This window comes from Seriola aureovittata, chromosome 10 (genome assembly GCF_021018895.1).
Source record: "Seriola aureovittata isolate HTS-2021-v1 ecotype China chromosome 10, ASM2101889v1, whole genome shotgun sequence".
Taxonomy (NCBI): Eukaryota; Metazoa; Chordata; class Actinopteri; order Carangiformes; family Carangidae; genus Seriola; species Seriola aureovittata.
Genome location: NC_079373.1, coordinates 12,310,456 through 12,336,636, shown reverse-complemented (window position 1 = coordinate 12,336,636; position 26,181 = coordinate 12,310,456). Strand labels below are relative to the sequence as shown.

At 41.2% G+C, this 26,181-nt stretch overlaps 1 protein-coding gene across 1 annotated transcript; it reads right to left on the bottom strand.

Moving 5' to 3' along the window:
• Positions 1-16,918: 16,918 nt before the first annotated feature.
• fbxl22 (F-box and leucine-rich repeat protein 22) lies at positions 16,919-26,143 on the bottom strand. Its single transcript, XM_056387797.1, has 2 exons — positions 23,298-26,143; positions 16,919-19,776 (listed from the first exon to the last, which is right to left on the bottom strand). The coding sequence occupies exons 1-2, from the start codon at positions 23,762-23,764 to the stop codon at positions 19,425-19,427; spliced, it is 819 nt and encodes a 272-aa protein (XP_056243772.1). The 5' UTR covers positions 23,765-26,143; the 3' UTR covers positions 16,919-19,424.
• Between the last annotated feature and the right edge of the window lie 38 nt (positions 26,144-26,181).

The following is a 26,181-nucleotide window of genomic DNA, read 5'->3' as shown; positions in this document are numbered from 1 at the left end:
CATTGCCAAACCTCACCCTATGGTTTGAGAAAGTTTGGAAGCCCTGTGGCCCTCTGGGGCTTTTTCATGCATGTGTGTACAATTTATTGTATGAGACACTGCAAAATGTGTTTCTCATTTTCGGACCTGGTGACGTGCCTAATGCAATAGCCAGTCTATTGAAAACATTCGCTGGCGTGTGGAGGGCTTTATGATAGCCTCAACTGACCCTTGTTTTGGATGCTGTGTAGTGAGAGAACCTGTTCTTACCTGCAAGTATGCTGCAAGTAGATACGGGTGTATATGTGAGAGTGTTTGGGTGCTGTTGGCAGGGGAACACGTTTGTGTGTGTCTTGTCTTACTAGCAGCTGTCCCATGCTGTGCATGAGCTGTGCATATGACTCAGCTCGGTGTACCCTGGCTCTGGGCCAAATGCTGTCCTGTACCCAAATCTGGACCTATGGTGACACGCGTGTGTGTGTGTGTGTGTGTGTGTGTGTGTGTGTGTGTGTGCGTGTGCGTGTGTGTGCAGGCTGTATACCGAGCAGTGTGTCTCTAAATTGGGACACCAATCAGTGGGCTCTCCACAGCATTGCTCACATTATGACTGCTCACCACTAATAGTCGGAGTGTTACCCAGGCACGGGTTTTGGTTTGAGCTTGGAGGGAGGAGAAGACCGACAGGAATGTTCATGACTGTGTTAACGACAACTAAAGCCGCTGCAGGGAACATAAACACAAACAGGTGAGCCATGACAGTGTGGATCAGACCTTTAAAGACCAGCTGGCCACAGGAGATGATGTTGATGTAGAATATTCAGTCATTTCAGCGATTCATAGCTTTGAAATAACAAGATTACATAACTTTTTCCTGTGAAGTTTGCAAGATCCTGGACCAGCTGCTTCAAATCGCTTCTTGTCATTTAAAATAAATTGAGCATATCTACCTCTACAAAGGATTTAAACCTTATTGCATTCAGCAATCAAATCTAGTTGAAATAGAATTTTGTAGCTTGGATCTCATGCTCCAAGTTTTCAGCACAGAAAACATGATCTTGTTTTCATAATGATCCCCACATGTTCCACATTACAGCCACACAAAAAAAAATCACCATGGACTGAATCTGTTTTTCTTGCATTATTTGGGCAAAGCTTCCCTGAGTCTGGATCCTGCAACTCTTGTTAATCTTGGTTAGAGAACACGTCCCCCACTTCACACCATTGTAGCTTACTCCTCCAGATATGTCATCCTGTTACAGTAAATGTTAGTTCCGCCGAGTTAACCCCGCCCACACACCACAAATGTGACTGCACGTAGTGTGGGCATGCTGCAGCAGTGTGGGAAAAAAATGCCAGTTGTGTGTGTGGCAAGGCTCAGCCAATAGCATTGAGAGTTGGTGTTGGAGGTTATGTAGTCAGAGGAGAAGTGATACCGGGCGCATTTTTTCTTCGTGACTTTAAAGGGTTGGACTTCCGACACCCCGTCATGTACCCTCCCTCTCCCTTTGTGGCTTCTTCCCGATCCAGCTCCAGTCAGTCACATGCACTTCACTCCGAGAGAAAGCTCCCTGACCATTTTCCACACAGACAGTTCAGTTCACATGCAGGCAGTTGAGAATGTCTGGCAGCGAATCACTGTCAAATCTTTTATGGCTCTGTGTGTGTATGTGTGTGTGTGTGTGTGTGTGTTTATACTCTCTAATGTCTGAACGGCTGCCAGAGCAGCTCAAGCGACAGTGGGATATCTATCTGCAGGGCTGAACGTTACATGTGACTGGGGTATATTTTAACTGGGTTATGTAAGTGCTCCAGCCTGCGCTCTCCACGCACAGATGAGGAGGTCTACGCATGATGCAGAGGACTGTGAGCTCACCACAAGCATTGCCTTCGCAGCACATTGAATAATTCCTTCACTAGGCTGGAACCTGGGCCAGTGTGCGCTTCAAAGAAACTGGCTTTTCAGTATTTGCTTTCCACTTCAAAAAAAAAAAGAAAGAAAAAAAAAGCCTTTTAAGATGGACTGTGCTCTCCTGTGATTCATATTAAAGCTTATCAGCAATGTGTTCATATCGATTTCAGATGATGTAACATTTTGAGTTCATAGCAGCAGTATAATATAATCTTATTGTGAAGGTTAGGGTTACATAAGGGGATTTATGAGAGATAAAAAAAGCAGGGGTCAAAAAATAGAGAGCTGGACGCAAGCACCAACAGCTCTACTCGGACTCTTCTGTCATTGTTGAATAGAGATTCAGCTGCGGATTGTGATCATGTGCCGTGAAATAAGCAGATAATTGAGTAGTCATAACATGTAGACATGATGCAGACACTTCTTGATAGGTTGACCAAGTCTTCCTGTGGAGATCTGATGAAATGGCTGACAACAGGCTAGCCGCCAAATCTATGTCCAATGTAGAGCTACCCACGCTCCCTCTGCTAGCACTTTTATGGGATCATTATGTGGGCGTTTCAGTGTGAGATCCTATCTAGAAGTAGTGTGATATGGGCTGATAATTTCTTAGTAGGCAACCATCCAACCTCACTCAGAGAGGAGCTGATGATCATAGTTAGCTCACAGCTAGCTTTGACCCGATACTTCATCACAGGCCTGACGTGTCCTTTCAGAGATTTGAGTTTTGTAATTGATAAAGCTGATTATTGTAGAAACTCAAATACACATGGCAACCTACTTCTATTATATTCTTACTTTCTTATCAAGAAAATCTTAATCATTCCATCAGTGTTGTTTCATGAACAAAGTCTGATAAATTAGTTACGACACTTTGAAAACATAACAACTTATGTTTACTTGAAACCAAGTTGCTGGCAGTTTTAGCTTGAAATAGTTAGAATAAAAGAAAGGTTGTTGTTTTAAAGATTCAAAAATCATTGCATCAGCATTTCACTATTGTTGAGTTTCTTGAGTAATCACTTTGTCTGTAAAACACCAGAAAATAGCACCAAATTTGCCATAATTGAGGTTATGTTAATACATGTCTTGTTTGTCTTAAAGACAGAGAAATTCAGTTAAACTATATTCTAAAGACAAAAGCAGCAAATTCTCACATTTCAGATGCTGGAACGATTAAATGTTTGGAATTTTTCCTTGAAAAATTACTTGACATGACATAAAATTCGGATTAATTTCCTGTCAATCAACTAACTGATAAATCTTGCAGCTCTACATGCTATATTACAAGAACTGCAAAATAAGACATTTAAAAAAGAACAAATTGAAAAATGTCTTAAAATCAGCCTTGTGTGTGTTGAACAACCAAAATGAAAGTTTGTTGCATTTTTTAAAAATATATGCAGCTGTGCAGGTACGTTTTGGTAACAAGTCATTCTGCACAGTCGCTCTCTGCATCTGATCAGGTGTCTCATAATAACATTTCCATCTAGACCTTGTATTCTTTTCCAGAGTTATGTTTAATGGCATTAATAATGTTAGTTGTGGGAGCTGACGTGGAGCGCGGTAGTCACTCATTCACAGTTACTTTACAGTGCGGTTTAAGTCAGACTGAGTCAGAGCATAGAAATTTCCATCCAGAGCAGATCTTTAATAGCGGAGGTTGTTTGTGGCTAACACGTGTTCCTGGCTATGCCCCAGGTGTGAGGTCCCTGCTCTCCTCACCAACAAAAACAGAAAAGCTTCAACGTGGGTTTTATGTATTCTCTTTTCTTTCTTTTTTTTTTGTATTATGCTGCAGCAGTCACTACACTTGCATAACATTGTGAGGCCCACATTAGGACTACAGCTCTTTTGTTTGGATGTCATCCCAACCTTTTAAAGTGAAAAAAGTACCTGGCATCTCTCCAACCTTCTTCTGAGAAGCAGCTCTGAGCTTCAACAAGGGCCACAGAGAGTAGTTTGCTTCTCCTTCATCACCTCATTTTGAGACAGAAACATCAAGATGGCACTTAGGAGTGATGACCGTACCCTGTACTTAGCAACTGGACACCTACTGCACCTGCTCTTATGCATGAGCTGAAATGAGACAATGCATGTGTAATGGCCTAAAATGTCAACAACATGCTGTGCATTTGCAGTAAAGCCATTCTGCTTAAGAGCATGTGCGCTGACATTATGTATGCAGAGATGAAGTCATTGAAAATCCTCTGTCTTCATTGGAAAATGTTTAGCGCTGTAGACTGAATCATTGCAACAAGATGGTTCTGATTCGCGGTAGCAGTGTGCACGAGGTGTGTGATTCTCTAGAGAGAGAGAGAGCAAGAGAGAGAGAAAGAGCTGTGGAGCGAGAGAAAAAATGGGGGAGGTGGGTGGTGGTGGGTGGGTTAGATAAAGCGAGGGGAGGACAGGTGTCAAAGTGTGGTTGCTACAGAAAGTACATGTGGAAGGAGCATGAGGGACCTAAAGGACTGAGGGTCTGACTTACTGCTGCTGCTGTGTCCAGAGATCTGCCCCAGTGCAGCTCTGTGCTTATTCTGGAATACACGTGACACACTCTCTCTCTCTCTCTCACTCCCCTGCCCCCAACTTTCTCTCTCTCTCTCTATTACAAACACACACATGCCTCCCATCACTCTACATACAGTACACTAATCCTGTTCCTGCCCCCTCATACTTTTTTTTTTATCTTCCTTTCTTAATTCCTTCAGTGCTCTTTCAGTCAGTCACCTCAGCCTCTTTTGCCCCCCTCCCTCCATCTCTTTCTCGTGTCATCCCCTCTAGCCCACAAGTCCACACATGTGCAAACAGCAGCATCCCTCCTCCATGTGATGACTTCATTGAATAAAGCATCCGATTTTAGTTTCCCATTGGGGTTTTTTTTTTTTTTTTTTTTTTTTTTTAAAGAAGTACCCAGCATCCGCAGGAATGCTTGTTTCACAGCTTTCCCTCCAAATGGCATTTTTAGACACATTTTGTACAACTTAACTTGAAAACTGCTGAAAAGAGTTAATCCTCTTTTAAATAAAGACACCATGAGGCTGGTGAAGAGAATGAATATGACACACTATACAGTCCTCTACAGTTAGTAACAGGAAGTGGGTGATTTTGGGTAGGCTACACCTTTTTCACACTGACATTTTTGTCTCTGCTCCATTCAAGTGTCCCTGAGAGCCAGCGTGCACAGCACCAGCTCTGTGTCACACAGGCAGAGATGGTGCACTATGTTTGCTGTCCACCAATTTATGAATGAGAATAAACTACTGAGTGTCTGTTATACAGTATAGGGAGTGGTGAGTGAATGAAAACAGCTCATAAGACCCTGGTGCAGGTTGACCTGAAAAGGCCGTCACGGTAGGAAAAGCAGTCGGGTGTTAACATTACAATCAGTGGTGGCTGAATTCTGCTTTGCTGCTTCAGTTTCAAGGTCCTGGTGTTGTGCATGTTCGCTCTGTGTCACACTGTAAGGGCTTACTGGGACACTTGAACTGAGCCACTGTAATGTTATTAGTAACACTCATGCTTTTCCAAGTCAAAATGTCTGCTATAGCCCAATAGAAAAGAGTAATTGTTAATGTTATTGATAACGTCAGACATTATGTTCTTTTGTATCTTCCCTTGAATCAATTATGCTACTGACTGCATTCAAATCTACTTAATCAGGATAACAACCATGTTCCTATCCCACCGGCTTTAACTGAAAAGATGTTAGATAATCTATTCATAATAAACAGCCTACACCAGTCACAGGTATATTGCACACTTCTTTTTATAAAGAAAATACAGATGGAAACAAAAGGACTGAATTTAAGGACATTTGAAATAAAGGGAAGTTAAAAGGTTATTGATGTTTACTTCAAGGACATTCATAATTTCAGGGCATTAATGTGCTGCCCATTGTCAATTCAAAGTTTATTTGCCAATATAAACCAAACCCTAAATCTGGGTGTACTGTTTCTGCTGTGACTGGATCACAACCCATTTATAGCTAATATTTCTATACTTGTCATCTCTGAGGAGTAACCTTAAAACTTAATGTCACTTAACACTTTATTCAGAATGTGGAGGCTTGAAACGGTACAGGAGACCACGAGGGACAAACCTGTAAGAATTGGTTAAATCAAATCATTGTTATTTGATGGCCTCACTCTGGCTTGGCCTGGTATGATGTTAATGTGTTATCAAGTTGTAAAGTTTGGGTTTTTTTCCCCCTGTAGTAGCTTACATGCCAAAAATGTTCCCTTCATTCTCCTTTTTGTGGACACTAGCTTGGCCTGTGAACTGGGCGTCTGAAGTGTGGAAAATTCCAGGTTTTCTGGAGAGGAGCAGTTGCGTGTGTTTACTCCTCCATCTCTCCGGAGACATTAACTAGGTCAAGCGCAAATGAATCTGCCAACAGCCTAAAGAGTAGTGGTGACAAGGGGGGGGTGGGGGGCGGGGGGTAAGAGGGTGGGGGGAGGATTCTGTGGACTTTGGGCACAAATCTCATAGTCAGGATGAAACGCTGTTACCTAAATTTAGCTCGAGCCTCCCCCATGGCCCATTAACTTTCCAAGGAGGTCTGGATTCACGCAGCAGCATCAGTTGGAACTCAGCTCAGCGGGATCCTGGTTAAACAGTTTAATGGTCACACAGCTAATTATGTATAGCCACAAACTAAGCCAGTCAAGGACACTGAACATTACAGCCATTTATCCTGCACTAAATCTTCCTTTGCTGCAAGCCCCAGGACGTCAGAATGATATGTTTTCTGTTCCCATAAAGCACTAAATTTTCCATATATGTTTTTGTGCATGTGAATCTGCTCCTGCTTATGATTTCATACTGTGTTGGCTGGAGTACGCCCGAGTTAAGCCCATCCTCTCTGTGGTATTTTCATTTAGTCAATAAAACGTGACCATGTAGCGAGACTGTGGGTTATTTTTCCAGATAGAGATCCTCAGTTTCCTCTGTGATAGATATCTGTGTCTGCAGTCGTGACTGTATGTCCCCTTTGTAAGTAACAAGGCCATGAAATAGCAAAACACATTTTAACACAGTACCAGAAAACCAACCAGACATTTAAGAGTAGTTTTAGCGGCATATGTTGCATATTTAAATCATGCTCTATCAGGAGCAGACATATATAATTATGTAAGGACGATGCATGATGTAATGGAAACTAATTTATATTTCAGTTTCAAACCTCTCAGACACACATGTGCGGTGGTAAAGAGGTGCGAACAGAGGAGAAATAGCCTCAAAACATAACTGAGCTAGTTGAGTCTGACAACTGATCCTCAGGAGGACAGGTTTCAGCCAAATGTTTTAGACTAATTTACGGGTCTGCTTTTCCACAAGGTCAGTAGGTTCAGAGTGTCACAGATGGCTGAGCCCAGGAGCCGAGGAGCTGGTATTTCTTAGCAAAGAGAAACAGAGAGCAAGGGGGATGGGCTTCCAGCAGGTCAATGGGTTTGTGTACATTTGTGTGTGCGTGTAAATGAATGTGTAAAGGTACGTGCCTTAGCGTGTTTGTATTAGTGAGGAGTAACCAATTAGCGGATTAGTGTGTATTTCTGTTTACAAAGAGTAATTACTGAACCAGAAATGACGTAATCTCATTTTAAAGTCATTCACAGATTTATGTCACAGTGGATTGATTTAAGAACAATGAGCTTCAACAGATCAGAGAAGAAAAAAGCAGGAAACACAACCAGAAATCACCAGCTCTTCCCAAAATGACAAAGGATGTCCGTGTGTCTTTACAGCTTCTCTCGTGCACCTGATAAGGAAACACTTGAGAAGTAAAGTGACTGCACACTTGCTGGTGCTTAACACACAGTGACCTCTCATTGTCCTTGGCCTCAGAGGAGCTTTTCTGTTCTTCTCTTATGAAAACATGAGCTCTGGTCTGAGCCGCCTGCGGAACATCTGATATTTCCTGCTTCTGCTGTGACTTAACTGTGACTCCACATCAGGTCGTTTTTAATCACTAACTTGATCTCTGAGTCATTGTGTGTTGCTTTTCAGTTTAAATCTACTAGTAACATAATGTTGCATTCACACAACAGAAAAAACACTTTGGGGTGTTCACACATTATTCCTGGATGGTTAGCCCTAACGCTAACCTTGCAGTCTCACAAAAAGCCTAAATTAGCTATTTATGTTCTTAAACGAGTGAAGCCAGATTCAGACAAACTCTAAATAGATCTTATAAAATGACTCGAACAAGTTTAGTGTTAATATTGGATTTAATTGTGATGTCACTGCCAGCTGTGGTGCATTTGCAGCCATTCTGACAACAGCTTGTTGACATGTCTGCAAGTGGGTGAAGAGAACTGTATCATTGTCGGTGTCAGAAATGACCAATATCTCAAAACTGCAAGTCACATCCTGTCGTCAATGCTTTTTCACAATCAGTTGCATGACAGTATAATTTTGTGTCTTATGAAGCATCATATTAACTTCTACTGACAAACAGTTTTGAGGTATTTATCGTATTTAGAGAAACAGTTTGACATTTTGGGACATTTTGGCTTTTCTGCTTTCCTGCTGAGTTAGATGAGAAGATTGATACCACTCTCCTATCTGCGTGGTAAATATGTATAAGCGTAGTATAAAGACTGGACACAGGTGGAAACAGCTAACCTGACTCAATCCGACGGTAACAAAATCATGTCAGATTTCTTGGTTAGTTGCTAGGAAACCAGCAGCAACTCAAGGGAGTTACTTCTCCCAGTCAAGTAACTGTCCAGCACATAACCTTCTGTAAAATTATGAATTTGCATTTTTCTACACTTCAAATAATAGTCATTGAAAATATGGATCTCTGAAAACTATTGTATCTATTACTTATTTTAAGATTTTGAGCATATTACATTTTTAGATCTAAACAGGCTTGTATGTATAAAGTTGCTGTAACGCTCCAAAGAATTTTCCCATCTAAAAATAATCTCAAAAGAGAAGTACTGTGTACTTATCACGTACACAGTGCATTTGTACCAAGATGGATTAAGTTACTTACACAGTTCTGGATATTTCAAATGAAAAGACTACAAACTCTCCTTCATCAGTGAAAGAGCACATAAACAAACTAACACTAATGCTAACACTAACGCTAACACTAACGCTAACCCTTCATAAACAGTGGCATGTCATTAATTAATCTGTGGATTTAACTTATAAACACCTGTCAGCATGACCAGACGTGTTTATTGAACTTAGTGCTTTAAGTCACTCAGTGAGTAATACTATGCTGGAACAAAACTCTTCAGTGTTGACACAAATGTCTGTGCAATTTCAGTCAACCCACAAGGAAAGTTTAAGTGTCTTAAATTTTGCTGGTTGTTAAGCACGGGACTGCTTTTTCCATCCATGTCACTTGTGAATAATTATTGAAATACAATAGGGTAGTGCAGAATTTGGGGCAAAAGCAAGTTGCTATTCAGTCCATTGAGCTTCTGCGGGAAGGCATTGACAAGAAAGACCTCCCAGCTATTCTTACCTCACCTGACCTGACCTTTGGCATCGCCTTTTGAGTTAGAATGTAACAAGACACAGTGTGAAATTTGAGGTGTAGCTTGACCTGTCACAGAATTCCTTTTCTAAAACGTTCACGGAGAGTCAGCTAAAATGTCACACCTGAGCCATATCGTCCAGGAAATCATGTGAATGAGGTCAGAGGTTCCTGGGTTCTCTATGAGATACAGACTGGTGACAAATTAAAGGAAAAACCCAAAAAAGAGTGGAGAAGCAGGGTGACAATGCCCCTGTCCGTAGTGCAGCAGCGAGTCACTAAATAGTTTCATGAGTATGAAGGCAGTTTGAATCACATACTATGGGTTTCACAGTCACCACATCTCAACCCACTTGAACAAAGATGAGCTGTTGTGCATCATCGAAATGAGGGAATGAGGGAATATGCTTTGGAAGGATGGTGATCCATCCCTCCAGTGGAGTTCGGAGAATTGTAGAATCAATGCCAAAGAGCATGAGGCTGTTCTGGCAGCATGACCCAACATCTTACTAAGACACTTTATGTTGGCTGTTCTTTTAATTTATCAGCCAACTATATGTCAGGTTGCTGTGTTGTACAGTGAAAAACTAAATACACTCACTCAAATACTGTGTTTGAGGCGCTTATCTTCATTTGTTTTCCAGTGTTTCAGCCAGTTTTCAGTGCTGATCTACTTGTTTCAAGAATTTTTCTAAAATCAACTTTTCCATAATTCGAACTTAGGGCCTAACCTGCTTCTTTCACGTTTAAATATACAGACACTCATTTCTAGACAATTTTTAAACAAGTTGATTTAGATTTGAATTTTTAACAATTTGAAGTAAGCTATTCTTACTGTTCTGTAAAATACGGTTTTTCACGACAGAGAGAAATGGTTTTATAAGATTCTCCATCAGTGATAATAATGATACATCTAAAGCCATAAAAGGGGCCATGTGGCATAATGAATACTTTTACTTTTGTTACATTTATAACATTTTGCTGATAATACGTCTGTACTTTTACTTAAGCATAAAAATTTTGAATGCAGAATGCGTTCAGGTTTAGAGGTCTGATCATTCATCATAATCAGACAGGTGGATTAATGTCCCACCGAGGCTCTATTCACATAGTTTTGGTTAGAACGACCTACGAAACAAAGATTTACAAAGAAAGCTGACATTTGCTGCTAAATAGTGAGCACACATGTTCAACATTCAACCTCTAACAGAACATATGAGAGATGGTGAGCTTAGTTGGCAGATCAGCCTGCTGCTGCTTCCCTCTTATTCACCAAGGTTAGAAACCCATTGCTCCTCTCTATGTTTCTAATCCCTTCCATCCATGCTCCCTCTGCAATTTGAGTGCTGACAACAAAAGAGTGAGTGCATTATGAACTCAAGTTGAAAGCCTGTCATTATAAGTAGCACACTCATGTGCCCATGCTGTGACTCACGAGCATGCTTTGTTCAGCTTCCCACTCCTATTTGCACATGTCATCTGCTGCTCCGTCCTCCATCCATGCTAACGTCAGAGGAGGCTGGCTGTCCTCCTACATCCCATGCAGAGTGTGACCAGTTGGGGACGTAGCCCGGTCCAAGTAAGCAACCTCTCTGAAGAGGCTGTGATCGACAGACACAGAGGGCCTTCATACTGCTTGTCTAATTACCAGGCCACATGGGGGAGAAGCAAACGGCACACGGTGTACGATATCAGCTCAGTGAGCTCCTTCACATCCTGCACTGCGTTTTGATTCTGTCCTTGCCTGAAGCCCAGCCAAGGAGCATCATCAGTGTCTTCACTGTCTTCCCCTTTAGTGCTCCAGTTACTCCCTCACATGCGCTCTGGCCGGAGCTCGGCAGCCTTTGTGGATGCTCTGGCAGACAGAAACAGAAATAGCTCCACAAATAGACCCATCCTCTGGCTCACAGGGGAGCAGTAGCCCCACTTCTGTGTGCTCTTGCCTCCTATTTCGTGTGTGCCTCGGGCCAAAACAAGTTAGCTAAGAACCACAGGGAAATCAAATTTGGAATTATTAGATCGTACGGAGAGTATCGAGGGAGAAAGAGAAATGTGTGCATAAATACATATTGTTATGAAAATAGGTTGATTTCTGGAGCTTTTTGGTGGCTGTCAATAACACAATCTGGAGCATCTTATTGAAATGACAGCAAAAGTAGGTGGTTGGATTTACCTCACATCACCTTTTGATATAACCTGTTGTTCTCTTTTACCTGCAGTGTTATAAATCAAGAGACAAACTAGCTCTGAATAGTCAGTGAGAAAATGAGAGCAGCCATTTATCTTCTGGGTGCCATTAGTGCAGCGATTGGATTACTTTTTAGTCAGATATGTTACATGATGCTTTATGAATGATAGGAAGGAAGCAGCACTCACACTAAGAGAATAAGTGGAAACTTCAGTCTGCACAATACCAGCATAATGTGGAAGGGAAAAAAAAAACCTGCATTGAATTTAGATATAGTTTCCTCATTTTACTGGGATGTGTGTTAGGACAGAGTGTGCGTTCAGTAAATCTCACACTGAGGGAGGAGTACTCTCAGCAAGGTCTGCATATAAAACTGGAATAAAATCTTGATGTGATTTCACCGCGTGTGAAAGTGGGAGGTGAGAGACTGCCAACGACTGAGTCAAACCTCCGTCTGTGTGGCGGCTCCAAAGACATTTCTTTCTCTTCTTTTTTGGCATTTTGGCTGTCATGTTGTGACAGACACAAACATTGTCTCTTCCCTGAACTCCATGTGTTCTTGAGCCGGCCTTCCACTCCCCTGGAAGGATGCTGCTCTGCCTCATCCATCTTCCCTCTTTATCTCCCTCTCTGTTGCGTGACCCACCTCATTTCAGCACCTTGCACAATATCAGTGTGGGTGTGCAGAGAAGACGACAAATCCAAGGTAACAACACTTGAATGCTGTCTAAGTACCTGAATGCGTATTGTTGCTTTTATTTTTCTTATCCTTACTCTCAGTAATAAATATGCTGTGTGCAGCCTATATTTGAATCATCAATCAATCTAGGATTATATATGTGTAGCTATGAAAGCTCTCTAAATAATTCACAGCTGTGGCCTCAGATACAAGGAGAACTCCTGAGACTCCACCTAAGGACTGAGGCCTCAAGGAGCCTTTGAGTGTAGAAATATGAAGTATAAAGTATCCCAGGACAAGAGAGGGGCATCAAAGCACTGCTCCATTATTAAAATGGTCTCTCTCCATCTGCAGACTAGGCCCTGAGGACACACTCACACCTACTCAAGCAGGTGCAAGATAGCACATACAAGCACTGAAGTTCACAGATGCAACAAGCACTGAAATGTCATTAAAATGAGACTTACGGGGAAGTAAGTAATTTCTAATCAAGCTATTACAGCGAGTTCTGAACAGACGTCTCAGATCCAGAGAGCTTCCTGGACAAGATGTTCAAGTGGGCACATCCAAACACCTCCCTATGCCACAGAGAAATCCAACTGCATCTACACTGTGATCATGTGCAGAAATGACTTTTTCAAAAAATGATGGATGACATATGTTTTAATAGTAGCAATACCACAATGTAAACACACATTACAAGTTAAAGCCCTACATTCAAAATCTTACTTAAATAAAAGTAAATACTTAAAATGAAAATACTCAAGCGCATTACCTGTAAATTGTACTTGAGTACATTATTTTTCGGTACTAGAATAAATGTACTTAGTTACGTTCCAGCACTTAGAAATAGGAGCGTAGTTATACAAGTCTTCATTTTTGGAATAACAACAGTTACAAAATTGCAACAATATGGGGTTAATACAAGGCAGTATAAACTGTATTTTTTTTTTTTTTATGAAATCATTAAACATAATGAGTATAACAAGGTTTTCAAAATGAAATTCGGATCTCATCCCATTTGCATTTACACTTGACAGATCCTTGGCTGGAGGAATCTGATCAGCTCAGGATGCATCAAGTGTAAATGTGCTTGTTGCTTATATGAATATTTACGTGTGATAATAGAGGCAGGAAATGAAGAATTTACAACCTATTTATGCCCTGTCTCATGCAAGAGAAGATAACACATGCTTCCGCTGTCTAGACTGCATTACTCATCGCCGCTGTAGAGTTTTAGGTTACAGCCTACACCCCAGACTCGTATACCATAAAGCTTTAGGTCATAAAAAGTAGCACATTTATTAGTGACTCTGCATCACACAGAGGCTCAGATGTCCTCTGCAGTGAAAGGGATCAACAGAGCCCCTCTCTGAGTCTGGGCCTGGACGAGCACTCAGTCACGGGCTCACAAACACACAAAGTACTCAAACACCAAAAAAACAGAAACCCTCCCTCTTTTCCTTTTCCTCCCTTCCCTCTACCCAAGTCTGCACACCCCCGCCTCCCCTCGATGGGTGAATAATCGGTGGATGGATACTGGAAATGCCTCCCATGGCTGACCTTATAAGGCTCTCAGGAAACTGCTGATTTCAAGTTTCAGGGCTCAGATGGCTCGCCTTTTACCTCCATTGCTTCAGTCCCCCCGCCCTCTATTACCGCCAGCATCCTGTCTTTATCAGCTCATATTTCACACAGGGGAAAGGCCCGCACTTCTCGCTCCACAAAGGCCTTCTCGCAGCATGAATCCTTTAGATAACACACTGGATTCTTTGCCTGCTGGCATACTGAGAGCATCTATAAATTATAATGGGAATCTGTTCTGCTAATGGCAGGATGCAGACTATATATTATTTCCCCCCAAAAAGTTTTGCTCTTTGTGTCTAGCATGTCGTTCAGAATTCAGCCAGTTAAAATGTTGAAGTTGTGTTATATAAGTTCATATCTATAGAAGAATCTCACTGATATTAACCACAACAGTTTAGACAACACTTTCTATTTTCAAATATCCTGATAAATCTGCCACTTGTATGCTTTATATCGGGTAAACTATTAGTGTTGTATCTTTTGTCTACACCCACCCCAGCAGCCGGAAAAGTTGTCAAAACCTGATTGACAGCATGGTTTGTGCATATTTTTTTACATCCAAAGATACGTTAGGCTGCACTGTGAATTTCCTGTTTTTGAAAAGCAGATTTGTCCGTTTGAGGGTTGTAACAACTGGCTCATTGGATAGTGTTTAGGTTGCAACAGAAAGTTAAAGGTATTGGTTTTAAATTATGGGAAACTACATTTTAAAAAAGGGAACTGCTATTACCCAGCAACGTCTATTCACAGGTCACGGGGAGTGCTACTGCATATGGGGAAAAAGTTGTAGAGAGTCTTTTGTGGCTCCAACGGGAGCTGTGTAAAATCTGATGATTTGCCTCGAGTGAGGCCGGGGTTGGTTGGATCTGAAGAGAACAAGTTTGAACATGAAAAACTCAGGGAGTTTGGAGTTAGAGAGAAGTGAGCTTATCAGACCTTACCAGACCTCTGTAGCCCACTCTGCCTGGAGCGAGCCGCTTGAGGCTACACTATCTGCTACCAGCATAAGACAGCTGGGTCTCCCACCAAACTATCAGAGGTTGTGTTGCATTGTGGGTAATGTAGGTGCCAGGGTTTGACCAGGAAGAAAATACATGAAAATAAAATGGTGCTTCTGCTGCATCAATTTTGATCATTGAAAAAAAAAAAAAAACGGTCCATCATGAGTCTGATAATGTTAGATAGCAGATCAATGCAAAATCGTCTGGGTTGAAAAACAGTGAACCGCTAATGACACACAGTTGCTGTAAAGCTGCTGAAAACCACAGTCAATGCACAGGATCATTTCCACCAGTTTAACATTCCTGTACAGGTTACAGCGATAGCGTTTAGAAGTCTTTTGGCGAAAGCTGAGGAACTAAAATAAACATTATCATTGGGTGGCAAAGGAGTTAAGAGAGCCAACTTTCCAAAAGGCGTCATACGGAAATCTGCAGCCTCTCTGGAATTTTGATTGTTTTTCACTGTTTCTTTTGATATGCTCCTGTCACCTGCCAGGAACCTGGTTTAGCATAATACATTTCTAAAATACAAATTACACTCACAAATAAATTATTAAAAGATAGACTTCTGTCTTTTGTGATTCACATTCAAACGTAATAAGCATCTATCTTCCTAACTACATGCAAAAAAATGCCACATCATTTACATTAACGGTCTCTTGTCTCTCCATGTGATGCCACTTGTTGAGAGGAGAGCAGCTAATTAAAATGATTAGAGAGGTAGCTGTTCCCCTCGGCTCAAATTTCTTTTAATGAAATTTGTTATTCTAATGGAGCCAACTTAATCAGTCCCTTGGAATTAGCCTTTTTATGGATTTTCTGTCAGAACCACAGAATTTAAATCTTGCTGTTCATTTAGTTCAGATGTGTCGTACCATGTGATGGCCCGTCTGTTCTTGCAGGTTGGTTGTTTGGTCAGGTAACTAAGTGCATTTATTCATGTCCTGTATTAACGCACAATTTTGGAGGCACTTGTACTTCACATTTTTTCTGCTTTGTACCCAATTACTACTTTTCACAGACAAACATTGTACCTTTTACTCCATCATATGTATTTGACAGCTACAGCTAAATCAATTTAACTTTAACTTAACTTAAGATGAGTTCATGCTTTTACAAACAAAAGATAAGATGAGTTTATAAAAGTCACATTTTTACAGATTATACCCCCAAACATGTACGGAAGAGTTCAAATTAGCTCCTCCTCAATCAGCTGCAACACCAAAATGCTGCTCATAAATCCGATCAAATATTTACTTGTGTATCATTGTTAGCTCTCAACTTTTGGTTTTGGCACCTTTACTTTCATGAAGCATTTGAATACTTCCTCCACCACTCATGATGTCCCTTTTCCAGTTTGGTGGATTATTTGGCTGAAGTATTAATGGAAAGCTCATCAGCAAACAAGCAGATTGCTCATTCAAAAAAATTTTGTGTGGTGGAGTGGTAGAGTTACATAAGAGAGGACGGAAAGGTGAAAACTGGCAATGAGATGTCTGGCTGAAACACTTCCTGGGGCCGCTCAAACAAAACTGTTCTCTTCTTCTTTTTTTAAAGTGTATTTTCTGAAAGCAGTGTCATAAAGATAAAAGGTTTCATCTTGATTGATGCTTCAACCAGAGAGCTGAAGTTGGAACAATATTCAACTTATGCACTTTTGAACATGAAACCTCCAGCAGACTGCTCTCATTAAGGGAGGATATAATTGCAAAGTGTGGTCTGTTTGAAGGCATAGTTATCCCCAACCCCCGAACCCAGTCTGCTCCACCTCAGGGAAGGTTGCTTAAACAAGTTTTAGGTCCTTAACACTCCAAAGTGGAGACAGACGCATGTGGGGGTCCACATTTGATCTTGGAGGATTCATATTACACCACTTCTTACATGAGCAATCCTTTTTTACAACTAAACAACTAAATGAGGCCAACACAAAATCACGATTACGCTGAATGTACCAGCACAGATCCAATAAAAGAACATTTGCATTACATGAAGTGTTTGAGATTTCAATGACATATACTGTGAATATCCTTATTATGTATTTATGAGCTTGCGGAAAACTTTAAATATCAAATCATTCACACAGAAAATGCTTGTTCAGCTCAGAGTGTGTCTTTCTATTCAACATAGCTGCTCTTTTCAAACACAAGCTGGCTTTTTGTTCGTTAGTACGAATCATTACTTCTCCCTGGATTCCATCAGAGTGAAGGCTGTGCTTGGATACTTTATTCACAATGCAGATATAATGAAGGAGCCGCATAAAGGAGGAGGAGTCATACAATGTTATACACATCAGTACTGTTGTGGTAACAAAAAGGACTGCAGCTGCCTTACATTGAATGGCTTGCACAGCAAAACGCAGTGCTTTTAAGGACACGCATCTGGGCAACAGGTCTGACAAGATTGTCTTCTTTTGAAATCAGAGGAGCAAAAAAAAAAAAAAAAAAAAAACCCTGCCCCTACAAGAAACAAGCAGAGCAGTGACACTTTGAAAACGTTGCATTGTTACATGTCTCGCACTTGGTCTTGTGGTGGAGTTCTGTAGGCAGCCGGATGTGCCTCAGGTGTCTCCACACCTGGAACTCATAACTCTTAATGGTCTATCCCAGCAGGCACTTTGCTATTAAGGCATGTCTCTTGATGGTAAATGATATAGCATTTGCTTCCTGGCCTTTAAACAGTGAGCCTCTGTCTCAGTGCAATAGCAGAGTTATATTTATCTAGTTGGTTTGGGGCTTCCTTTGTTGGAAAAACCACACGTTATTTTATATTAAAACTGTACATGCTGTATTATCCTCACCCACGCTCGGGGGATTTCTTTTGCCACCACTATATATATGAAGTATAATAGGGGTCCCACGTGCTTAGAGAGAGCTATCATGAGGACAAAATGATCTTGTATCTCATTTGAATGTGTTCTGACTTTTATCAACTCAATATGCAAAGATGTGGTTTTTACTGGAAAGAAAATAAAATTACTCGTTGCTGTGCTCTTGATGCTCGTCTAATGACTTAAAAGCCAAGTGAAATTTTAAAAATTTATCCTAAAACATTTTGTATAATGAAGCTGAGAGAAAATTTACAATCATCAGTGCTATAGTTCGGCAATAATACCTCAATATAGATATATTTCAGTTGGTATATTCAGATAATATTTAGCCTCAGTAGTGATTCTACATGGAGTCATAATCATTTATATATAAATTTATATGAAATATATAAATGTCTGTTTTTGATTCATAGCAACAAACTAACACCAGGAAGTGTCATTTTTTTTGTTTTGTTTTTTTTATTTTATGAAGCTGAAAACTGTAACAGGTCTGATTTCTGTAGGTTCATCACTATGGAGATTTACATTTACATTCAGAAAATTGTCTATTATTTTTGTCCATCTCAAATTTGAATTAGAAGTATTGAAAAAAAACAACAACAATACAAACAGTAAGTAAACAAACAAACAAACAAACACAGTTTTGTGAACTTTCTTGAACAGCAAAATGAAACGGGCAATTTGCTAAATACAGTATTATATCATAAAAGCACATGTCCTGGTAGGATGGGGGACAAAGCTTATTAAGTTGACCTTTTGTGACAACGTATGGTTATTCTTTAGAGATGCAGTCATTGGACAGGCATGGTAGCGCCCCAGCAGCCTGCAATAAAATTGTCACATGGCATTTATAGACAGACACACTCCACTAATCAACCTACTTTCATGTGTCTCACAGTCTTATATAACATGATTCCAATCACAGCTCAGGCGCAGGGCCACTTCGCCCTAGGAGAACCCTTCCTCCCAGCGCTGACATGTCTTAGAGTGACAGACACAGAGCACAGTGCAACCATGCGACTTCTGTTCTTTTGTACCATGTAGGTGGACATAACTTGCTCGAGGGAGGTGATGTTTTAATTAAACTAGCATGTGCTGTTAAAGGAATAGTTTGTCTTTTTTGGGGGGAATTATGCTTATTCACTTTCTTGCTGAGAGTTATTTGAGGTGATTGATACCTCCTTAACATCTCCATGAAACAGCAAACAAAGAAGATATAAATTTTATGTTAAATAGTGAATTAGAGGTGGTGCTGGGTGACTTATTTATTTTTACTTTTGCATACTGCTAGGTTAGCTGTTTCCCTGTTTTCCAGTCTTTGTGCTAAACTAAGTGGCTGTTGGCAACATCTTCATATTAACTGCACATTTACTGCTATAGGCTTCGATCTTCTCATCTAACTCTAAATAAGAAAGTGAATAAGCACATTTCCCACAATGACAAATATAAATCATATAATTGCAGCATTTCAATGTTTATTGATTAACATTTACCAATGAGGCCACCTGTGTATATAAGACTTTATTGTAAGTGTGTGTGTGGAAGTCTCCCTGATTAAAATAACATGGAATAGAGACAGCTTGAAAGGCACATAAGGAAGATTCATATTCAGCACATGTTGTATAAAAAGATATCAAAAGGGTGCAAAAAACACTTCTATTAAATATAAATACAAAACAGAACAAACACAGACAAGTCCTTAAATCACATCTTTTTTTCCCCCCTTGTGGTCCACGTGAAAGCATGTGAAGCATTTCCCTCAGGAGAACTGCAGGACTTTCTGCAGCGTCCTCCTGAGCGGCACCCTCTCCTCGGGCTTGCTGTCAGGGATCATATCAGCGCTCCTCTCTGCACTCAGCTGGATCCCCGGCCTGTTCCCCCTGACAGCCTGCAGCCCCGCCTGAGTGACGTTCCTGCAAAAGTCCACCTTGACCTCCTCCAGACCGTTTCCATGAGCCACCACACCTTCCCGCAGGCTGCAGTCGGTGATGCGGACGCAGTTCTCCAGGCGGAGGCGGCGCAGCTTCCTGCAGCTCTGCAGCACGGAGATCACATCCTGATCGGTGATGTGTCCACAGCCAGACAGGGTTATCTGGAGCAGGTTGGGACACCTACGTGCACAGACAGTGGCAGTGACGTTATTAGCCAATGACAGGTTTCCACACACGTGATTAGAGTACAACTTGTACCTAAGACCTGTTTTGAGTCATCTTTACTCATCACGCTTGGGGACATATATTATAGGGCATGATGAGTTTGTTTGGAGAAGGACTAGTGTTGAGTAAGCAATGCTGTTTGGCGTGTGTGAAGATGAATACTCTTCAGATCTCTTGGATAGAATCAAATAACAGAGGCAAACATTCAGTATACTGTAGATCACGGGGTCAGCCATAGGTGAATTACATATAACCACCACCACTGAGAGGCAGCAACATGATATTTTTAACTACAGGGTGGTTCAACACCCAGAGCAAGCTATCTTTTCTTTACACTGTGTCCCACTGGGCTTATGTGTTTCCGTCCTTTAACAAGCTTTTGTGAATAAATAGAGTATGTTGCTATTGCACAGAACAATTACAGGATGTTTGATGAATGACAGCATGGTAAAAAAAAAAAAAATTCTCATGCTACATTTTGCAGGAATTACTTCTACAAATGAATGTTGCTGTGAAAATGCATGTGCTACTGCATGTCTCCACCCAGTATCAGGAGTGCACTGCAACCTACTGGCAGGCTGGCGGCACAGAGCTGGCACGACAGACACTCTGATGGCTACGGACCGGGGATGTCATTCACGTTCACTGACGCAGATTACATAAAGACTTACATAATCTTACCACTTTACCACATGTGAGCCAAACATATTCCAGTTGCCTGCAAGTGTTGAGGCTGCTGCCCCAGTAACCTCTGAACATGGGATAGCATAGTCAATCCACGTGCCCCGTCTCATTGTTGCACGGAGGGTGGGCGGGGGACAGCCAATGTGGGGGTTTTTTTATCAGCGGATGTGACTGCACAGTATTGACATTAACCAAAGAAACAAGGAGGAGGTAGAGCAGAGTAATGACAAGAGCTCAAAGCTGGTGGCATTTAGAGATTCAGCTGCTCTCTGATAACTAGTGTGCCTCAGAACTGAAGGCACAGGTTGGTGGTAAACATGATAGGTATACAAACTTCACGTTGTTACATAATCCACCCTCTCTGCGTCCCCTCACTTTGCACAGATTTTCATGAGTGTTGTTGATGTTGTTGTTTTTCGCACAAACGCATGTAATTATCTCCAGGCCACCTTGTCTCAATCTATCCTCTTCAAATTCCCTTGCCTTATTTTTTCTTTGTACTGCCCGTTGACAACTTCTATCTATACTGTACGTCGCAGAAATGTCTGCGTGTGTTTTCTTGTTTCCATTAAAGTTTGAGACATGATGTATTCCCCATTAAAACACACAACATAGAGGCCAGTCGGGTCTGAGCTGAGCAGAAGCAGAGCACCACACCACCAACCTGTAATCATCTCTCTAATGACCTCTTTGGTTTCCTGATGGTTATTCTGTCTGGTCAAATTATCCAGTGAACTTGAAAAGGAACTGAGACATATATTTAACATTCCCCTCCCTTACTCTGTTAAGTGGAAGGGTTCCTTTCAAACATGCTAAATAGATTTTGTAAGTCTTTTACTATCTAAATTCAGTAGTGAATATTTTCAAGCAGCTGTCAGCTGAAACTGTGGGCACTTTGTGAGCAGAAGTCATAACTCATAACCTAAATAGTCACTCAAGATGTGCTTGCAGTCTAAGAGAACGCATCAATTTATTCGATTGGTGCTCATCTTGAAATTAAACTACTCAGAAAGATTTAACCATAAAAGCCAAAGCTTCTTGTGCCACCCACTGTGCAACCTACACTACATGGCATGCTTAGCATGTTAATTCATGTTGCATAACTCTAATGCTGTGATCTCAAGATCAAAATCAAAATCAATTTTTTTTGATTTACTGTAGTCGTCTTGTACTCAAGGCTCATTACAATGGAAACTGAACTAAAAAGCGGACCGCCGACATGCGATGTTTTAAAGTTTTTTCCATGAAGATAAAAAAAGAAAAAAAAAAAAAAAAAGACTGACATGAGCTTGGCGTCAGAGTTTGCGTGGAGTCTTATCCAGGAAGAGGCAGGCAGAGACAGATGCACATGTTCATTCCTCTGACAGCAACAAAGAGCCAATTGTAGGCTCCACCTGCCTGCGTAAATCTCCAGTCTGCAGCTGACTGGGAGGGTCTGCAGCCAAATCACTCTTTATCACCCCCACAGCTTGTCCGTGTCCCCTCCCACTTTGTCACGTGCACTTGCTTTTTTTCTCCCTCAGACTATTTGGGAGGCTTTATCAGTATGCAGTGAGTGTGCCTTGAGCCCGTTGAGATACAGGACCCAGACAAAGTAGGTGGTTCTACTTTCGACTGGTCTCGCAGCTCGCATGTCTTGCGTCTCAAATTTCACAATACAGGAAATCCTCACAGGGTCATACGCTGAGCGCATGAGCCAGCCCCTCTTCCCTCCTCTTCTCCCAGCCAGCTGCGGTGGCCTGGCTCCCTCACATCAACGGTTATTACTGGCTACCTCGAAAAAATTATCCAGAGACCTCATTACGCCTCTCCAGGCTGACTCCTGCTTGCAGCCAGCCACGCACACAAGGCCAAAAGCCAATAAAGCTACGTTTCAGAGACCTATCAAATCCAACTGTCACATCATTCAATAAATATAATTTGATATCTGACCACAGTTATGTTAGTTAATAGAATCAGGCTTGTGTCCCACAGATGTGTCATTTTTCTGTTTCTATAGCCAGCTCCGGATACACCATCTGTTTCTAATGATTTTCCTGCCTGCTGCCTACAGCTAAACATGGCAGTTTCAGTAAGCCATGTGCCTCTAAATGAAAATTATTTTGTTCCTTGTGGTGGGTGTGAACGACCCTGAAAAACACATAAATTGCGTGATCATGCATCTGACCTAAAAAAATTTTTTTTTTTCGAGACAAAATTTTAAATGTTCATGTGTAGCACAAAACAGTGAAACCACAGGCTCCTGAAAGTATTTTCGCATTGCCATGTGAAAAGCAGCTACAAGGACTGACAACATGACAGGATCACCTTACAATGAAGCGTAACCCCCCCAAAAAGCCACTCATGTTCAGTTTTAATGGAGGATGTGTTAGAGTGATGTTAATTCAGCTCTACGGTCACATTTGAGACCAAGCTAGGGGGGTCACAAGATAACTCAGAGAGCTCACAAGAGAACCAATAAGATTAAATCAGAAAATGCATGTTTTGCTTATTTTTTCTGACCTATTTTTACACCTTTTTTTGATGTGAATCACAGGATAATTTTAATGCTGAATGTGATTCAAACACAGTAAAATAAATCACTCGAGTTGGAGTAGTCACAACCTGCAGGCACAGGTTATGACAGGTTTCAAATAGACGTCACTCTGTTAAAGGGGTCACAAGCCTAAAACTCACTAGTGCCACCCTCTGTTGTATTTTGTTGCTGACTATTAGAAAAATGATTTTGTCGGTTGTTTGTCAGTAGTTAAAATACATGACAAAGCAGGGGAGAACCACACACAGGCACTTACATGTGGCAGACATGGGCCAGGAAAGTGCTGACCAGGCTCTCGTGTTTGCTGCAGATGTCCTTCTGAAACGAACTCTTCAGCCAGTCCTCAATGTTGCACACTTGCAGGACCCTGCTGGAGTACCAGCAAATAGTCAAGTAACGCAGTGAGGGTCCCAGCACAAAGTTGTCTCTCCTCAGTTGACACGGGGAGCTGAAGTGGAGTAGATTCCAGAGGCGGGGGTCCAGGAAGACCTCGCGCAGCTGCTGACAGGTAAAGGACAAACTCCTCCGGCTGTCCTTGTCCAAGAAGGAGAAGAGGTGGAGGAGACACTCACGGTTGAGCTGGGTGAGGTGCATGGTGAGCCGTCCCAGGACAGAAAGAGGGGCCTCGTCCCCGGGGCAGCGATAGGCCTGCTGGCAAGCAGCAACAATGAGCCTACAGCCTGTATTGTGTGGCCTAGATACATGATGCCTTCTCAGGCACATGCTGGAGGCCTGCACATATAAGGCTGTGGAGTGCGGGCTATTTTGGGAAGACAACTGCCGGTGCAGTCAAAGATGGAAGTGTTTGAGCCATACGCTCCCTTTCCATCTGTCATGGCTCGCAACAGGCAGCAAGCAGTGGACTGAGCCAGATGTTTACACTGCCCTGGCCTAATTCTCAGATACAGATAGACAGACTGACACGTAAAAAGAGAAACACCTCCAAAATGCACTGTAATATAATAACCCTGCAACTGCGACGAATGCTCCTCTAGTTAAAATGTGCAGCTGTTGTTGAGACATTTAATCCCCTCCGAAATGTTTTGTTGTTCCTTCACAGTGATGTTTAACCTTCAGTGTGCAGTGATGTACGAGTTGGACACCACAAGGCTGTTTTCACATTCAACATTTTTTCAACGAGGGAGAAGGAATAGATGTCATTTTTTTAAGGAGGCAATTAAACATTTTTGTTGAAAAACCCACGTCAGCATTATCTAAAGACGAGTCTTCAAACCTGTCAGGAGGGAATGTTTATGTTTTAATTCTGTCATGTTTAAAGATGAACCGTAGGTGCTGGAAAAAAATTAAAGATACTTTTGTCCACGTGATGTTGGGTGGAGCAAAACACAACACAAATTACTTAGTGGAATTAGTTTTTACAAAGGTAGCCTTTACAGTAGCAGACACCTATTGCACTGTATTATATGAATGCTTAACAACACGATTTTAATGACCCATTTTTATGACCACAGAACCTTCCTTTGTTATATTCACAATAATGACAGAGCCATTATAATTTCAACCTCACCTAAACCTGGCACACCCTTCATGTGAGTGAAAGTCACGAGCACAAACAGTGTTACGTAGGACTTTGCCTCAAGGAACACGGTGAACTATGACTCAGTGTGTGCCTGAAATTGCTCAATTGGAGCGCAGAGGACATACTGAGATGGCAAAAGGAAAAATACCATTATATCTATGTCATCACTCCACAGTACATTGCTAGCTACACTCTGTTCCACTAGTTATCACCAACCTCTGAAAAAAAAACAAAAAAACAGGGACACTGGGAAATGCCACTGTTGGGAAGCTGAATTCAGCCTGTACTGTGACTCACTGTGTCATAATGTCCTTTACCAGACCTCTGATCTAACAAACTAGCACACACACACAATGCAATGTGAGCTCATTATTAGCAGCTGTGATCTAGCCTTTGAGAGGATAAGAAAAAGGAGGGAAAAAAGGCTACTTGTGTCATTAATGGGGACAGAGTAGCGAGCCCACAGCCACCTGTGAGCAGGCGAGGAAGAGCAGCTGTTCATCAACATACAGGAGCGCTTGTTTCTGCCTGAGCGAGAAGGCTGGCTGGCTGGCACGTGTCCCGAGGGGAGCTCTTATGAATGTGCGTGTGTGTGTGTGTGTGTGGGTGGAGATGTTCACTAGAGGGAAGGAAAAAAAACAACAAAAAAAATGGCATGCTAAAAAAAAAAAAAAAAAAAAATTGCAGTCTCTCCTCTAAGGTCATACTTGAACATATCAAAAGTTGTTTTCCATTACAAGCCATAATAAGGGTGTTGGGCATATAAAGTACCTTCCTGTGTGCATGTCCCCAGCCAACAAAATCACATTACATCATAGGTAAACAAGTCAATATATGAACACTTTATGTTTACATTTGAAAAATTGTAATTGTAGTCTATATTTATTTAGATATTTGATATTAAACTTTTTCTAAGAACATAAAAATGTATAAAAAATATAACATCCAGCAACAGAATATGCTGGACAAATTATAGGTAAACATAGTAAAAAAAATTTTGGGGGGTTTGAAGGCAGCAACTATAGATTGTTTTCATTACTGATAAATCATTTGGTCTAGATATCACTATAAAATGGTGAAAGATGGGACACAATTAGTCCAAGATGAGGTCTTCAAATCACTTTCTGTCCAAAAAAAATCAAAGATATCAGTTTACTATAATGCCAGAAGAGGAAACGCAACAAAATCTCACATTTGAAAAGCAAGAATTTAAATAATTAATCTGTTGCAGATTAATATTTTGTCAATTGACCAATTGTGTCAACTCTGCCCGGACTGTCTGTCCTGGAGTTTTATTTTTCATCTTCCCAACACTGCAAACTTACGTCTGTGAACACAAATTAATTGTATAACAGCTCATGAAGCATCAGTATCGTTCAACTGTGGTTTAACTAACTGAACTACAAACTAACTGAAGCACAAATAAACTCAATCTTGATCTAAAATCTGACATTTTTCTTTATGGTTCTACATTAGCACCTAGTGGATAGAGAGAGAAGATTTTAGCTGCTTAAAAGAGTAATGGTAGAGATAAATAACCTTATCTGCCCGTTTAGTTGTCACTGCTACAGTTTGTCTGGTTGTGGCAATGGATTTTCTG